The 18,682-nt window shown below is 36.7% G+C and overlaps 1 protein-coding gene and 1 long non-coding RNA gene across 2 annotated transcripts; both read right to left on the reverse strand.

The window, feature by feature from the left end:
• Positions 1–10,964: 10,964 nt before the first annotated feature.
• On the reverse strand, positions 10,965–12,259 carry LOC114581145. Its single transcript, XR_003702987.1, has 3 exons — positions 12,021–12,259; positions 11,155–11,284; positions 10,965–11,064 (listed from the first exon to the last, which is right to left on the reverse strand). It is a non-coding gene; the product is annotated as an uncharacterized LOC114581145 (long non-coding RNA).
• A 1,242-nt stretch (positions 12,260–13,501) lies between these two features.
• On the reverse strand, positions 13,502–14,349 carry LOC114581140. Its single transcript, XM_028700606.1, has 3 exons — positions 14,024–14,349; positions 13,716–13,919; positions 13,502–13,639 (listed from the first exon to the last, which is right to left on the reverse strand). Exons 1-3 carry the CDS (start codon positions 14,234–14,236, stop codon positions 13,502–13,504), a joined length of 555 nt encoding a protein of 184 aa, XP_028556439.1. The 5' UTR covers positions 14,237–14,349.
• Between the last annotated feature and the right edge of the window lie 4,333 nt (positions 14,350–18,682).

The raw sequence follows: 18,682 nt of genomic DNA on the forward strand, positions 1-18,682 counted from the left end.
GCTCCACATCGAGCCATAGTGATCTTAGTGCCTTCAAGCTCATTAGATTTATAGACGATCATGGATTGATCAGAATTCGACTAATCATCATTCCATCACTTTCTGCAGTGACATGTAGAGGACGATTATGATCCGCCGTTCCGAGCATCATGACTTCTTTAGAAAAGGAGATGAACGGCTCATTACGAGCTTGCAAGACCTCTGTCATATTACGTTCAGCAAAATATGCCTCGTATCTTCCGGGGTCTTTGAGAGCCTGAATCAAAGTCTCTTGAAGGTCTTTAGACATCACGAGGGCATCATATATGCTAAGTTGCACCAAAATTTTTCTCAGATGGGATAAGATATTATAATCTACCCTCGTGGATGAAGTATTCTTTCTCTTAGGATCTTTATGAATATTATCATCACTTATGACAATTTCTATCCCCTTATCTTTATTCAAGATCCCTTTCTTTGGTGGAGGCGGCAATATCTTACCACTCCTCAGTTGCACTTGGTCAACCTCTTCTAGTTTAAGTTCTTTTACTGGGATATTTTCTTCAGAGTCGGCCATTGTTGCATCCAGGGATGCATCTGTTTATTCAGAGTCACCACCCAAATTTATATGTCCCATTTGCGATGCTATGTCGGGGTCCGACCCATCTTCCTCTGGAAAGTACAAATCCTCCTCCGAACTGTAATCCATTGGCAACACCATCATACAGGATTCAGAGGGTACTTCTTCAGCATATTCATCTTTTGTCAATGTACTCGGCGCCACCGAGATGACCCGACATTCTTCTTTTAGAAGAGAATTCTTATCATCTTCTTTAGCTTCATCCATCTTAAGCTCTGACATGAAGTCAGCGAGCTTGATGGGTTGCCTCACAGTCTGATAATATTCATCCAAACTGTCAATAACCCTTTGAGTCGCAGTCTTTTTCTCCTTGAGCTTCTTCAATTTGGTCTTCTTTTTAGATGATTTCACCCCCCCCCTAAAGACTTTGAAGTGCTAGCTTGATTGGAGAGTTGTTTAGAAATAGGAGCTCGCACCACCGGCATTGTCTTCAAATTTATCATGGGCTCAATAGGAGACTTCCACTTTACACCTGGAACTCCTTCAAGCTGCTTCAACATTTTCACAGTTTTCTTAGAGACCGCAGTCTCCCACTGTTCTTCCTGAGTTGACTTATTTTTATTTCTTCTTTCTTCAGTCGGGAGTACAGAAGAGGATGCAACCACCCGAGTTGATTCTTTTCTGGGATGAGTCAACACATTGTCTGATAAGTTGATCTCTCCCTTCTAATACTTCCTTTCAAGCCAATCTTTAAAAACATAACAATCTTCAATAGGATGGCTGACTACCTGATCGTATGGGCAATAATTTGGGTCACCAGTGTGCTTCGACTCTTCGGGCCTCTTGCGTTCAGGCAGTTCTAGACCCGTTTTCAACACTCGTCGAAATAATTTGGCGACACTCTCCCTCTTGAATGAATATTCTTTATTCATTTTATCTTTAAGGGATTGGAACGTTCTATCACCAATTCCTATTGCTTGTCTCGAGCGTTCTCATCCACCCTGATAAGTTCGTGGCTTATTATTTCCCCCTAATATCAGCTTCGATTGGGTGTTGGGGTTGTAGACCCGTTTGGGCTTTTCTTGATATTGCATCGGCTATTTTCCTTTGTCTATATTGTAAATCACTTGTTTTTCTCTATCAGCTCTAGAGAAGAATGTAGAGTCGGCATCACCCCTTCTAGCACCTAGGGCCTTAGCCTTTTTAGGCTTATCAGAGTGACTTTTTGATCTGGAAAAGTTCAATTTCTCAAACTTGGCCACTCTGTCTAGCAAGTCTTGAAATGTGTAAATTGTAGCCATGCACAGGAAGGGTTGCATCTTGTCATCAATGTTGCCCATTAAAAACTGTACGTCATGCTCTTCTTCTAACTGTTGCTCACATTTTATACTTAGATTTTGCCAGCGAGTGATATATTTTGTCACTGATTCTTCTCTTTTTCTTTTCTCCAGAGCGAGATTAGCGATCGTTATCTTCTCTGTTGCACTGGTGAATCTCTTCACGAACATATTTTCCAATTCTGTGAAGGTCTTCACAAAATCATTTGGCAGTTCAGCATATCATTCAAAAGCAGTTGCTGTCAAACTGTTGACGAATTGTTGGAAGAGTAGGGCGTCATTGCCTCCTATGTTCCTGCAGGTGGCTTTAAATTGTGCTAGGTGCTGTCGGGGATTCTTGTTACCATCAAAAGTGTTGAATTTTGGTACTGAATATCCTTTTGGATATGACACCTGATCATACTCTGCCGGGTATGGGCGGCCTTTTCCCACCAGTTTCTCTGCCTGATCAACAGCTACAATGGCCTTGATCTTTTCAGTAATAATTAATTCCAACTATGCAGCAGTCACAGGCTCGAAAGTACTTGCAATATTCTGCGGAGTGGGTTGACGGATTATATTACGAGCCTTGTGACCATCTTCATGAATACCTCGTACTCCTGAGACTTGAGGCATTTGGAAGTTTGGAGGATCACCAGGAGGATTAGGCATAGCACCAATAGTAACATTTCTTTGCATCATCTACATCATCGCCCCCATCTGAGCCATCATCTCAGTCATCTTCTCATTCAACTGAGAGATTTCTCTATCTTTGGCTCTCATTTATCGTCTCATCTGCCTTCTCATGTCAGCGAGTGTGACATTCTCGTCAGCAAAGGGATTCTCTTTTGCTTCTTCTCTTTCTTCTTCTGCTTGGGAATGACCACCTCTGTCAATGGTGGACCCAGCTTCACGACGACATTGATAAACTCGCCTAATCGACGGTTGTTGATCGTCATCATCTTCACCGTCATCATAGTAGACTTCCTCATTGGCATTGGTGTGTCTCACCATATAAACCACCTCCATGTCCAAAGTGTTATTTATTTCTTGTATTTCTTCTTCTAGATTTTCCTCCAAAAATTCATCAATATTTTCTTCAATATTTTCTTCCCCTTCAAGGAATTCTTCCTCTTCTATATTTTGATCATCTATATTTTCTTCAAGTACTCGAATCTCCGAGCGGCGACGCCATTGGATTTCCGGCTCCTGATTAGGCACGGGGACTTCTTCCATCAGTAGGCTGCGATCAAAGTTAGTCTCTTCCTTTGGAGGGGATGGAGTGCGACGGGATCCCCTAGAGGATTCTCCAAGGTGTCTACCATCTGGAGGAATGTCATTATGGGTCCTTTTTGGGGCCCACTTCTGACGTTGTTTGTAGATGGGGGAAGATCTCCGGGAAGCCTCACCAGATGTCACGCCTATATCAATTCTTCTTTCATTTTCATTTCTCTGAGGCTTTGACCTCCAGACTTGCTTTCCTTTCCACCCGAACCTTTCAGCAGTGGATCCCTGAACATATGGTTCAGGTGTCACGCCCCGATGTTCACCGCGTGGGTTTTGCCTTCTTTCTCTTCCTTCTGCAGAAAATGACAGACACTCCCTTAGCGGGGTTCTTCTAGTCTCAATCACTAAAGGCCGTTGAAACTTCTTCTTCAGACCTTTATCCTTCACTTCAATACTCTGTATACTCGAGCGGACAGAGTTTCATGCTCTTTCTTCTTTAGAGGGGCTGGGAACTCACGTCATTGCTCCCAGAAGGATTTCTTCAGCTCACCAGCAGAGCTATTCCTCTTCACCCATTTTAAATTTGCAAATCCATTATGGGTAGGAATGGTCACTTCTGGCTCCAGGGCTGGCAGATTGGAAGGGTGAACAGGGAGTTATTGTTGCTGAGCTCGGAGTTCAGCATTCATCTTTCTCCTTTGTCTTCTTGTAGACCTCTCTCCAGATGAGGAGGCTTCAGCATTGTATTTTCCAGGTGCAGATAACCTAGTTGGTTGAGTAGTGGTGTTGGCAGTCACCACTTATATTCTTCCGTCAGCTATAATCCTCTTAGTTGATGGGGCCTCATATTGAGAAAGTCTTTCAAATACAGAAACCCTCCCACGAGGATTTTCAGCAACAGATCGTGCCGGCAGATGCACACGACGGGTAGGAGCTTTAGTAGCGGGTCACTGCACTGGCAGATGCGTGGGACGAGTAGGAGCCTCGGAAGCTCCAGTGTATCTGGTTTCTATGACAACATTAGCCAGTTGGATCCTGGCTCGTCGTCCCAGTTGGACGGTCATCAGCGTGTTCTGTAGATCCATCTGCATAAATGAAAGGCAAGTATTAGTAATCAGAATCTGATACATCACCCCGCACTTTCAAAATGCAAAGACGTGCAAAAAACACAAAAACAAAAATAGATAAAAATGATTAGCATAAGCAAGCAAAAAAATTAATTTTAAAACTCTACTGAATGCCAAATGAATTTGTCAAATGACCATTTTAGAAAATTCAGAGTTTTGAATCATTAAACGATTATTTTGAAAGACTCAAAATCTTGAGTGCGGGTTGAAATAATTGTTATTATAACACTGAGACGACTAGCCAAAGATGGAAAGAGAAACCAATCCCCAGCGGAGTCGCCAGAAATCTGTGGGCTCCAAAAATTCGGTCCCGGTCTCCGCCCGCTTTTCTTTTTATTTGGCGAGGGAGTTTTAACATAATAAGTTCCGAGGAAAATTTTGGAAGGCAGATGGGTTTGTAGATAAGACACTACCCATAGATTTCACCCTCATTTTGTGAGGACTTTATGATCTGAGTTTTGGTTTCCTACAGGCACAAGCCCCTATAGTTAATTACCTCTCCCGATCACGAGAGAGAACTTCTGATTAAGGCTAATCATCAATCAGATACGTAGAGAATACGTATACTTGGCATATAGTAGCAGCACTGGGTTAGGAATTTAAAAGATTGGATATTTGAGAATTTGAAGAGTTTGATATTTAAAACTTAAAATTGCACCATCTTATACTTAAAGCGGATGGTGGGGGAATGGATGATAGACCCGATCAAGATCTCATGGTTCCGTCGTCCCGGGCCATCGTGATCCCTGGTCTACTTAGTCAGAGGAGGTACTCGACCCAACCTGACAGAAGGATCCTAATCGACAGCCATGGGTTGCTTCGACCAAGGGGACCTTGTAGACCTGGGGTGGGTATTCGTCTAAGGGGAAAATTTTGAATCCACCTTAGCTTACAGAGAGCTTTGTGCCCTATCGATCATATCCTATTGATTCATATCTCAAGGATTTGATGCCAATAAGGAACGTAATGGCGCTGGCCATAACCGGTATTTCGTAGTGCCATTTAGCGGCAAAACAACTCGGTTCAGAGGGCCCTGGGTCATAATCGTTTACCTGCAGTGTCATTTGGCGGTAAACTGCCAATTAGAGGACACGTACCACGTCCTTATTAGCATAAGATTGTTTGAGAATGGATCCTAGTAATATTTTCGACTAGGCATTTGGCTCTTTTGTGAGCTGAAGTAGTTTTTAATTTGCCCGCCTCGGCAAACTATTGTGGAGGGCGGATGAATTTTGCTTTAAGTGTTTAATGGTTAGATTTCCATCTTTAAATATTTTTGGAATTTTCTGGATTCTAGATGATTTTTGGAATTTTTGGGTTTTTGGATTTGGACTTTGTGGAGTTTAGATTTTCTGGAATTTGAAAGTATTTGTGAACCCCTCCGGTTAAGATAATCAATTAATACGGCCATCATCGGAGTGTTTGGGGGTCATTTCCATTTGATTGAACCTTGTCAACTCTATCAACTGCCGACAGAGGATCGGGTTTCGTAGGCTTTATGCTCTTGATAGTGAATTCTCTTGATTGTAGGCCTTGAAAGCCTAATATGAATGTATTAAAATAAATATTTTGGTCGCCATGACCATATATTTGTTTGATGGTTCGAACCCTGCCGACTTCTATTGACCCGTATAGAAGGATCAGGTTCGAACTAGAATTCACTTATTGACCCATGTAGCTTCTCTAGACGCAACATGTATACCAATAACACACTCGTCGGGGCCCATGCAGGTGTTTGGGGGCATTTTATAATTGAACCCTATCCACTCCTTTTATCTGCTTAGGAGGATTGGGTTGAAAATTTGATAACCCGCGCAGCATCCCTAGACGTCACGTGTGTACCAATAACACGCTTGCCGGGGCCCATGCGGGTTCTATGATTGCTTTACCCCTTTTAGTGTACCTATGTGCATACAAACTACGGTGCATATGCTGGGATATTTTTAGAATATTTACATAAAGCCTTCTGTCTGCTAATACGAATGTTGCGGATCCGGTGGCATAGCATTGTAGTCTTATGGACGCCTTCTGTCTGCTCGTATGAGTGTTGCAGATCCGGTGGCGTAGCGTAGTAGCTTCTGAATAGAATTGTTTGCTGCTTCGTACAGGAAGACTGTCGTGCACTACTCATTGCTTTCTGTAGGTGGATCGTAGTGCACTAACTAATCTCCTATTTTTTATCACAAAGGTCTGTATTTGTTGTAGTATCATAACCCTTTGCTCTTAACAGATCAATATAGTTACTTAATATTGAGTAGTGATTGATTATTAAGTTGATGTAGCATTCATTGGATCCCCCTCATCATCATTCATGAATAGTTTGATGTATATATTTGTATTCATAAATGACCTTCATATCCGGCATGACATCCTTCGGCACTTGTTGTGAATAGAGTCATTATGTATGCTTTGAGTTCATTCCACTGCTCATAGAATTGAATGTACATGTTTATGTTACAGTGTTATTGATGACATATACATCTGGCATTTATTGCATATTTTAATCTTTGGTCATTGCTTGGATATTATCTCATTTGAATGATCTGAGGTATCTAAACTTTGTCATTCTTTATTTGAGTAACCTTTAAGAATTTGTTCCTCATTCGTCTTACATTTCTTGCTCATATGCTTACCTTCATTTGGATGATCAGGATAAATACCATGGGTCAATCATCATTTGATTTGTAATGTGAATGATAGCATCTACATTGTTATTGGTTGTTAATTAGTATTCCAACCAATATGATAACTTCTTGCTATTTCTTTTAAATCTTGTAGATTGATTGCAAGCATATTGTTGTATCCTCCCAATTGATCTTTCTCTTTATGGATAAATCACATTCATTGTATCCTTTATATGTCATGAATTTCCCATCTATTTGTTTTTCATGCATATTCTGTTGAATGTATTTGGGTATATCATATCATTACATATCATATCTTTCTACTTGAAGAAGAGAAGATCATATCTGCTCATGTATCGCTCTTCAATATTCATTGGTACCCCTTCAATTTGGTCCCTATTTGTAAGAAGCTTGTGTTTGTTGTAGGAGAGCAATCTTCAAACATTTCTTCTTTGCACCACCGCTCTCTATCTTTACATATGCTTATAAAAGATATTATCATTTACATATGATCGATCAAACATTGTGACTTGCCATTGAATTGCATTTGGAATGACAGTTCCATTCACATCTTGTTCATTCTTCCAATAGAATCCAATGTTGCTCTTCTATTAGTGCTCATTTGAATATATGCCAAATCACATGATATATTGAATTTGACTAACTCAAGGCCCCAAGTCCAAATTGAGTTCAATTCATGTTTATTTCTTCAAGTCCAAAGCTTGTAAAGTTCAAGCATGAGTCCATCTTGAGCTTATGCCCATGACACTTGGTTCATTTGTTTTCTTTGTTCTTATCATTTGATTTTAAATCAAATGCAATTTCAAGTTCATTGGATGCTTAAATCAAGTTTGTGTCATTTGCAGTTTGTTCAAGTCCGAGCTCAAGTTCTATATCCGCAAATTTTTGTTCAATGTCAAAGTTCACTATCTTCTGGAGTCTTTGCATATTCATTCAAGTTCTTGCTTGAGTCCAGTTCAATTTCATTTGAAGTTCAAGTTCAAGTGTTGTCAACTTGGTTCAAGTTCCAAGTACAGTTCCAAGTAGTCAACTTGTATCTTTATTTAAGCTTGAATTCGTTTTAGAATTTAGTTCAAGTCCAAGTTCTTGTCCCTTTTTTGTTCAAATAGGTCCGAGTGTAAGTTCTCTTGTAGTTGTTCAAGTTCATTTGTGCCCTTTGCAATTTGTTTAAGTCCCCTGAATCCTTCTTGCAAGTTCAAGATTGAGTCTTTGTTCAATTCAAATTCTCGCTTGAGTTCAAGCCTAAGTTCTTGTTCTTTTCAATTTTGAATTTGAATTAAGTCTTTTATAATGTCTTTGGAGTTCAATCAGGTCCAGGTACGAGTCTCATTTTTATCTATTTGATGTGCCAATCAAGTCCAAGTACGGTCCGTCTTCACTCGAAATTTCGGCAGCCTCCCGGCATCTCCCCCATTTTGGGGAAAACTACGAGAAACTGGGCCTCTCCCACCACGCCCAATAAAGGCGTGTATGGTAGGTGTCCTCGGATGAGGACACCGCGGCCGAGATTTTTGTTCCTCCCACCACGCGCAAAAAAGGCGTGTATGGGGTCTTTGACTGTATCTGTTTAAAAATGCACAGTTTGCTTTCCCCCCGCTCGGGGGTACTTATGAGTGACACAATTTGCTTTCCCCCTACTCGGGGGTACTTATGAGTGACCCCGCCTCGCCGTAGGTGCCGCACCCTTCCCACCACGCGCAATAAAGGAGTGTATAGGCAGTTTTCCGGTGCGCCACGAACACCAAACTAGAGTTTAGGCGATTGCTCTCCTCGTCGTAGGCTTCGGACCGGGGTCCCTTCCCACCACGCGCAATAAAGACGTGTATAGGCGGTTTTCTGGTCTGCCGCATACAACGAAACGATAATCTGAGTTTTAGAAAATTCGTACCTTCACTGGATTGTAGATGTTGGCACGTGGAAGCTCGAGGATCGAGGGAGATAAGTATTTATTAATTATAATCAATATTAATTGTAATAATAATTAATTAATTATAATCCATAATTAATTATTAATTATTGGTTAACTATAATTAGTAAATAAATCATAATTATAATTAACATGTGATTAATCATAATTAATCAAAATTAATTATAATTAACCAGATAATTATAATTACTAATTAATAACTAATTATTAATTCATTATAATTAATAAATAAACTATAGTTATAATTAAGTAATTATTAAATATAATTAATAATTATTATTACTAATTAAATTTTAATTTACCGAAATTGGTCGAAGAAATGCTAGGGAGCAAAAAATCACATAAGATTTTTATTTGGTATCCAGATTTACAGCGAAAATTAAGTCGGATTTATGTTAAATCCAGCCGAACGGTTTATGTGCTCGCGTTAGATCCCGGCGATGGGTAAATCCCAGATTAAGGATTTACGGCTTAATCTTGTATTTACTAAATCCCTTGGTTCGGCAGATTTAAGGGATTTGGCCGAGCAGAGCGCGTGAAGGAGATAGTTACCTTCAGCAAGCGAGCTCCCTGTAGTTGCTTCCGTTCAAATGTAGCAACTTCCGATCCGACAGTGAAGGAAGCGTCGGGTATGGAGTCAGACGGCAGGGAGGTGTTCGGTCGGGATTAGGGCTTCAAGAGGTCAGTGCTCTCTCCCCTCTCTCTCTCTCTCTCTCTCTCTCTCTCTCTCTCTCTCTCTCTCTCGGTTTCTCTGGATCAGGAGAACCAGAGGTCGGTACAGGTCAGAGGGTGGTCGGGAGTTGGTCGGAGCAGTGGAAGGGGATGGGAGAGATCGAGAGTTTTCGCGTGTGTGAGTGTCGGGTAGAGGAAGTGTGGAGTCGGAGAGGCTTACCTTTCATTTTATAGACGCGAAAGAGGCGAGAAACGAGGCCGTCGTCGCAGGATTCTTGCAGGGATCGCGGAGAAGTGATCGTTCGGCGCCGCTCCATATGAATTTCAGCCGAATATCCGGAGATTTGGACAGGATTTGCGGAGGTATTTCGGCAGGTATGTATTTGTATTTGATTTCATGATTTTTTTTTTTTTTTTGTCTTTGTACAGAGGTCAACAAAACTATACGCCTGCAAAGGGATCATTTTAATATGAGGTGATAAAATACTATTAGGGTAAATTGCACCCAGGTCATTAAGATCAAGAGGATACTTTACAATAATCCGTGTTTTAAAACCTATGATTGGATTCCTTTGATTATGTGCTTCAATGGGGGTTTCCTGTGAATTAAAGGATAGCAATCACCAAATTCCTAAAATATATTTCACTTATAAGACAAGCTGGAGGACCTAATTGACACAAAATAACAGAGAACTTGATTTGAGCTCCCCTCGCTGACTTCATAATTCATCATCTCCAACAAGCAACAGGTGGTTTCTAGTTGCACTAATGTACCAAACACGAAGGTGAAAAAGTTCACGGTAAAGGACAAATGTTGTATTTCAGGTCTATTATCCATCAGATCGTCATGATTACCAGATTCGTGCATGCCAATGGATGGAACCCAATTGGCTTCATCATCAAAGGTACCCATACAACTAGGAGAAGCTGATCTATCATAGTTCACTTCTGCATTTTTTTCAACAAATGCACATTTGTCAATCTTCTTTTCATTTCCCATTTCCATCCTAGAAAAACTTCCCCGAACACTATCAAATGTCCTCACATTGTCCATTTGAGAACTATACTCCATGAACTCATCAGAGGTTCTGCGATGATGTGAAATTTCTTCTTCCAAATCATCCCCTTCAAAGCCTTTCTCTTGATAATGTTCCATGTTTACAGATTCATTGTGTTGGCCTTTCAGCTTTGAGCTTACTGCTCTCCAGCCAAACCTCTTATAAAGGAAAATTTCTATCCACTTCTGCTTAAGCTGAGAGGGAGTTGGTTTGGTTGTTATATATGCATTTTCCAAATGACTAAAAGAAGTTAAGAAATATTCTAATTTTTTTTACATTTTAAAACTCAATAAAAGTTATAACACTATATATATCTTTTATATTTAATTTGTCTTGATCAATTACAAAAAGGAACAACTGATGAATCAATTCAAGGAATAAAATCCATCACCAGCATTATAAGTTTATCACATAGAGGATTTAAATTATACCACACGGCCTAGTGAACGCATCTGCAGGCCCCTTGTATGCATATAATCTGTTGAAGTCCTCCCATCAACAGGTGAAAGTTCGAGTGAGCCAAAATCAGCTACCTGAGAATAGCGTTCAATGTTATAGTAGTATGAACTATAAAACAATACATAGGAAACATTAAGTGAATAGGGAGGGCTATCCCTACATACCAATTTTGGCAAGGCTAAATCTTGTAGTACTGCGCCAGCTAAATTAACTCTTCAGGTGACAGCCAAATAGCATAAAATGGGGCAACATTACTATCATGTATTGTTACAGGAACATAATGCACACTGCATACTGGATGACCACACAGTTAATTATTAGTTGAAATCGGCTGCACGAGTAAATGATTCCACATACCATGAAAACTGAAAACAACGATGGCCAGTAACATCTGGAAATAAGAATCTTGCAGCTAAAAATTCTGATAACTTTGATATCAATAGAAAATAAAGATTTAACAAAATATCAATGGCACGTTATGTGAAGCCAAAACATAAGTAAATACCTTAGAATAGCTAAGTTATTCCAAGCCAACCAAATGTCAACAAAAGCACAAACATTTGTACTTCCAGAAATTCTGAGGTTGATTGCAAAATGAACATAAATAATAAGTGACCAAAGTTGAGAAACCACACTTAGAAATATCACTTCCAGGATTAGTCACAAAAAAGAGAGCACGTTTGGCGCAGCGAATTAAGTTACCACTAGTGTAATTTGAAGGATACTTTGGATCACCTCAATTAAAGGCGATCATGGAACCATTTCTACTTGCATTTAGAATAAATTCCACTTAATTTAGTGGTATAAACGGATTGATTGTCATCCTCCCAAAGCTTCTTCTAATTAACTATAAATTTTTCAGTTGTTGGATTGTAAAATTAGCTTACCTATGGACTAAATTTTCGTAAGAAATACTTAGTTTCCAACACATTTTTCTGCCAGAAAAGATTGTTTTCTTCACTGTTTTAGCCTTTAGGGAAGCATGAGTGACAATAAAAAAAAAAAAAAAAGCATGAGTGACAGTGGCTACCACTGTCCACCGGAGAAGCTCTGAACACAAGTGTTTGCAAGCTTTATCATAGATGATGGGAGGCAATTTCTATTTGTTCAAGCCTGTTTAGTCACATTCAACTGGTAAATTCAAATAAATTTATAGCACCGAACCATCAGAATCAAGATCTTTCTAATAATCCATCTCCCTGATAAAAGTGATCCAATGATAGTTATCCATAGCTCAATATATAAAAAAAAAAAATCATTCATCAATGGAAGAAGTTGTTAATGTAAGACTGTTCAAATCCAAGTAGACTCTTCAGAAATACTTGTTAATGGAAGAAATTGGTAATGAAGAAAGAGTAACCATATAATGAAATTCTATCAACATATAAAAATATTTTATAGTATATGTAAGATTGTTCAAATCCAAAAAGACACTTCAGAAATAATTCTTGTTGAATATCAATCTTCTTCATGAACAACCTGAATTAAATTAATTATACAAATATAAGTAATTTAATAATTTAATTAAAATTTTAAAATAAAAAATACACTTACTAAAGCTTTAGGCCATGCAAAATAAGTTCCAATTGCATGTACAATTGTTGTTAAAGTACTGTACGGTTTTTTCTCTTTAATTTTAAAACAAAAAAATCCCAAAATTATTTCACAACCTTAATAAATAACCAAACTATAGAGCAAAAATTTTAAATTCCAATAAAAGTAAACTTTACAAAAGGAAAATAATGCAAACCATATTTATAATGGTTCAATTTAATTTACCTATGTTCACTCGCCAAAGGTTCTTCTCTTTGTGTATTGCACAAAATGTGTCTCTCCTACAACACATAACTAGGTAGAGAAGCCCTAATGTAAAGTTTCTAAGGGTGGTTAAACCCTAAAGAACTAGTTTAACCAAGCAGTTATATCCAAAATAAAAGTGGAAAATAAATAACGGTAAAAGTAATAAGAAAGAACACACAAAAAAATTAGTAGCTTGCTGTGTACTTTGCATATCCAACTTCATTTTAGCAATTACCTCACCCTGTTCTTGAACTTAATTTTCAATTTTTTCAAAAGCTTCCTTGTAACCTTCCGTCAATCGATAAGCACTACTTCGATTTGGGATTTCTCCCCATGAAACATAAGGAGTTACACCAAATCCATACATGCGAACTCTTCTGACCTTGTCATTTCCATGAACGTTTGCGAAAATATTATCTCTTCCAACATCTTCTGTTTGAGATGTTTGACTTCTCATTTCCTTTATTTTTTACTACATTTAATGAATATTAACTCTTTTGCATAATTTTAGTATATTTTATAATTAATTTATTAAATAGTTTATTATCAGCACTTATCAAGGCTTCACAAGCCTCAATATTATTAGAAATTCCTTCTTTTGTGTAACACTTCTCAAACATTTCAACTCTTGTTGGTGAGTGACCTATGTTTTTCTCCTAAGCAATTAAATAAATAATATAAAAGCTAATTAAAATAAAATAATAATTAACTTCAAAATTTAAGTCTAACACAAATGTATATACATATAAAATTAACCTGATCTTCACGCATTTGACTGAAACTCCTTTTTCCAATTATATGCATCAAACTCTTTCTTGACCTACTCTTTTTATTTCGTTCACTTATACACTGAACACAAATATGAATTAATAAAATAAATAAAGCATGAATAACACTTTAAAATTTAAAAGTTATAATAATATACCTTTGATTCTTCTGAATTCCAATTGGTTACAAGATTTTTCCATTGATCTTTGAGTATCATTTTTGGCACATTACATAGTTGTAATTCTGTAGACATTTTTTGGTCATAATATTTTGATTTAACGTCTGCTTTCCAATTTCTCCATTTCTTCCCAATAGATTGAAGAACCCATACATCATAAGAACGGGGAATCTCAAATTTCTCCTAAAAAAATAAAATATTTTTTTGCTATATCCAAAGACATTTGCAATTTTATGCATGCAACTGAAATCAAACAAAGTAAGTACGAATATTATGAAGATAAATACCTGAACAACTTCTAACATATTTTTTTTAAAAGACTTCAGCATTTTATCCCAACTTTTGATGTCAATTGGTGTATATTTCCCATTCCGAGCAATAGTTCCTAAAAACTCAATAAATAATGATTTATTTTGCCCAATAGGTTGACCATATTGGTTAAAATTAACAAGTCGTTCTCCACCATGTTGGGTAGAATGGTATCCCCAAATACTACACATATAGGTTGGACCTCTTTTTTGTTTTTACTCTTCATCGCTTCCAACTTCTATGAAAAGATATCATAAAATTAAATCTTGTAAGTAAGATAATGTAAATGTAAAATAAGCATAGAAAGTTTTAACAATATCTTAAATAAGAGGCAAATCTGCAACATAATTTTTAATGGTATTCGTCGGAACATCTATTTCAACTTCAGTTTGTTCTCTACATCCTATATTTCTAACATGTGTTCTCGTGTGCAGTGGCATTTCATAAAAATCATTTGAAAACATATAAGTTAGTAGAGTTTAATAGAAGATAAATAATGCAATTTGTCTCTCATGTGGCTCACATAATCTATGGATAAAAATAAAGTGTTCAAAATATTTTTAAAAACTATAAGGTTCAATACATCAAAATAAAATGCAACATTTAGATAAAAACACATATAAGAAACATATAAAACCACAAAATGTTGCATACCAATTAAATTGATATAATGATCTGATGATTTAAGTATAAGAAAATGGTTTTACATTACAAAATAAATAGCACAAAAATCAATTACTTTAGTAGAATTCCATCAACTTCATCTCTAGTCCACTGAACTTCATCATCAATAAAATACTGCTGAGTCAAAGTTATACTTTGCAAGTAGTCATCAACATCTATGTCTATGTGAATGTTAGCAATATTACTTCTTGGTGATGTTGTAACAACAATATATCATGTAGGATGAATATGATTTTCCACATAAAAAACTTGTTGAACTTGGGAAGCAAGCGCAAAAGGTTCTTGATGCCATTTAATTTTATTAAAATTAGTTAAGATGAAGCCATCCTCATCCTCTTTCAGTCTCTTTCCTTTCGAAATCCAATCAATTTCAAATAAAATAACACTTCGCTCTACTGTATAATCCAATTCAATTACATTTTTTAAGATCCCATAGTATGTCAAGTTACTTGAAATAGGATTATTATCTTTGATACTAGTGAAGCTTGAAGTTAGAGTTATAATCATCACTCCACAATTTTGAGTTTTTCTTTTTTTCATCAAATCTGCAACATGAAATCTAAAACCATTTATAAGGTACTTCTTGTATAGAGTGACAACATTGGACAGGCATCTAGCTCAAATTAGTAGAAATAATATCATCCTTCAATGGATCAATTGAAGCAATCTATTAAAACAAAGTTGATATAATTAGTAAGAATTGTCATATAAAGTTAATTAGCATTGCAACACCAACCTTATTAGCAAACAAAGAAACAAACTCCACATTATTTAACCTTTTTTCTTCATGCTCTCCATAGCGAGATCTTTTTTGTCTTATCATTTCTTTGACTAAAGTGTAATGTCCACTGTATATAATCTTAAAATTTATAAGAATATAATAATATTACTTATATAAAAAATAAAAATATGAATTATTCAACTAATTTTCTTCTACCTAACATATGGCTCTATTTCCTCACAATTGAAAATAACATATTGATGTGCTTTTATGAGTGTCTCATCATTGAAGATCTTGACCTCTCTCTTTCCAAGTGCCTGACCATTTGTTGCAAAGATATTAAGTCCTTCATTCGGAACATTCTTATCCAATTCATTTATTCCAAGTTGATTATGCCTTGTTTCAACATGCTCAGTAAAAAAATAAAGAGTAAAATGTTAAACATTCCTCTACAATCTCTACATGGGCATAGTATCATTCTAGTTAAACTTCCATTACTGAATGCAAAATTTAGAATGTCTTTAACTCCTCTTTTAAAAACTGCATTACTCCTTGAATAATACATCCAACTTCTATCTGTTTCAATATCAGAACCTTTATATAGCAAAGGAGAAATGAATATTAGAATCCACGAGAACTAGTAGATGCATATTCAAAGGGTTTGAAGTACACTCCTTGATTTGTAATTATAAATAAATAAGTGATTAAACAAGGAGTAAAAAAAATCTTCCTAAAAAAATAAAATATAATATGATAACATTGGTAGTAAATTTTGACAAATTGATTTTTTGGAGTGAATTTATTTTAAGTGAGAGGGAAGTTAAAATGGAGAATATTTGAGGGGACTATGAGTAGAAGTTAGCACTAAAGGCTGAGAGGAGAAATAATAATATTGCTCTCTTCTCGCTTGTAAACCTACGACTTTGTTTGTAGAAAATATAGGGATATGGTGGTCTCTATACAACAACAACAACAAATTCTTACCCCATTTCTCATGTAGATTGTTCGACAAGTTTTACGCTGGCTGTCGACTACCTAACGCAACCCTCCACTTTTCTCATCCAGGACTTGGGACCTGGCAACGGCAGTGTTAAAGTCTCCATGTCTCATGTAGAATCTAAGGTTCTTTTAAACTTTGAGTCTCCATTACTTTCAGTTTTCTTTGCATTATGTGTATTAGCACGAAATGAAGACATTCTATTTAAATATCAAGTTTTAGTCAAGTGCAAATTCTCAAAATTGGTCTTATAAATAGCACTCCTACATATTCACAAAACAACAATCGAGGAAAATATAGTCTCCCATGAAGACAAATATTATGTATGACACTAATTTGGTAATAATCACATATTTAAAACTTATTAATTGAGTTTAATGGAAGAGATAAAATTGTTGAAAGAATTATCATTTATAGGTCATGCATAATAATTTTATTTATGTGAATAATTTGGTGATATATTTTCTCTCATTAGAAAGGAAAAATTAAAAAATTCTTTAACAAAGTAAGAACTTAAATCAATTCATGCATTGAGATAAGTTATTTTTCATCCCGCCATACTCAACTTGTGAGAATGAGGCTGTAAGAAAAACACAAATAAATTTTACAAGAGAATTGTATGATAACCTAAATAAGAAATTACAAAATAATACAACATGCACTAATCTTCATATATGAGGTCTCGATTATAATGGTGAAGTTACCCTATAAGTCTTGGAATTTTTTGGAGTATTATGGAGGTGGCCTGGAGAATATGGACATCATCAAAATTAAATAAAAATCACCAAATACCATCTCCATAATATCTCCAAACTTTTGTTCATCAAAAGCGTAATAGTGAAAATTTAATGCTCCAGAAATATCAACAACATAATTTTAATAAAATAGAATATTATGACCAAAAAGAAAGTAAACTGAGCATAATATATTAAAGATAAAGTCGATAGAAAAATTAATGAATTGGATTGGAGGCTCAAATATAATTTTTTTATTTCTTTTCTTATTCTTAATTTTATAGAATAAATTGGGCATGCTGCCTTAGTGAGATGCATAGAGAAACTATTAATTAGTCTTAACTATAAGAAATCGGGTACAAAACAAATCATAGTTTACAAGCAAACTAAGGTCACATCAATTTTGTAAATTTCCATTATCTTCATCAACCTTAATCCAACTAGCACTAAGTAGAATAAACAGCATCTATTTAACGTAACTAAGTAGGGCTGTCAATAATTGACACGACCCGAAAATCCGACTCGAACACGACCCGAAATTTTCGGGTTGGACCCGACCCGTTTTTCAAACGGGTCGGGTTCGGGTTCATAAAAATGACACGAATTGAATTTCGGGTCAGGTATGGGTTGACCCGGTAACCCGTTACCGACCCGTTTGACACGGGAAATTATTTCATGTGGATAAGTAGATAACTTAAGTCGCGTTAGGGTTTTACGCGATCCATTTTCATTTCACGCGCCGTAGCTCTCTAGCCTCTCCTCTTCTTCGCTACTTCGTCTAGGGTTTCCGAAGTTCTCTTCTCTGCAGATCTCCTCGATCTGTCTCTACAGATCTCCTCGATCTGTCTCTGGTTTCCTCTTTTCTCCTTCTCTGGAATATTCTTAGTTTGTGGTTTCGTCCTTTCATGGTGTTCATCGTGCACATCTGCTTTGACTCAACAGGAATACTTACATCTCTCGCTGTTTGTATCTCTCATCTTTTTCCCTTTCTTCTCCTTTTAGAAGCATGATATATGAGATTATGAGCATAGGAGAGATTTGTCTTGCTGTGTTGTGAAGTTCTGACTCGATTTTCTGGTTTTTTGGGGTTAGGGTTTTTCCGATATTCTGGTGCAAACGAGCCAAGTCGAGCTCGATTTTCTATTTTTTTTGGTCAGTTTCGGCTGGTTTTTCTGCTAGTTTACTGCAGTTATGCACTTCTGTTCACTTACTGCTATATTTCTGTTCAGTCGAGGCATGTCGAGGTCTATGTTCTGGTATTTCTGTGCAAATGAGCCAGATCGAGCTCTATGTTCATGTATTTATGTGCTGTTTCTGCTGTTATTTCTATGCAAATGAGCCAGGTCGAGCTCTATGTTCATGTATTTCTATGCTGTTGAGCCTGTTTCTGCTATTTTTTCTGTGCAAATGAGCCAGGTCGAGCTCTATGTTCATGTATTTCTGTGCTGTTGAGCCTATTTTTGTTGTTATTTCTGTGCAGTTTCTACTATTATTTCTGTGC

This window comes from Dendrobium catenatum, unplaced genomic scaffold, assembly GCF_001605985.2.
Source record: "Dendrobium catenatum unplaced genomic scaffold, ASM160598v2 fragScaff_scaffold_1557, whole genome shotgun sequence".
Classification (NCBI taxonomy): domain Eukaryota; kingdom Viridiplantae; phylum Streptophyta; class Magnoliopsida; order Asparagales; family Orchidaceae; genus Dendrobium; species Dendrobium catenatum.

Bases quoted from the DNA above. Each gene is read 5' to 3' on its own strand.
- LOC114581140 (XM_028700606.1), bottom strand. From the start codon at position 14,236: ATGTGTAGTATTTGGGGATACCATTCTACCCAACATGGTGGAGAACGA. The intron at 13,920-14,023 runs GTATTTATCTTC...TTATTTTTTTAG, and splicing joins ATATGTTAGAAGTTGTTCAG to GAGAAATTTGAGATTCCCCG. The intron at 13,640-13,715 runs GTATATTATTAT...ATTTGTGTTCAG, and splicing joins GGAATTCAGAAGAATCAAAG to TGTATAAGTGAACGAAATAA.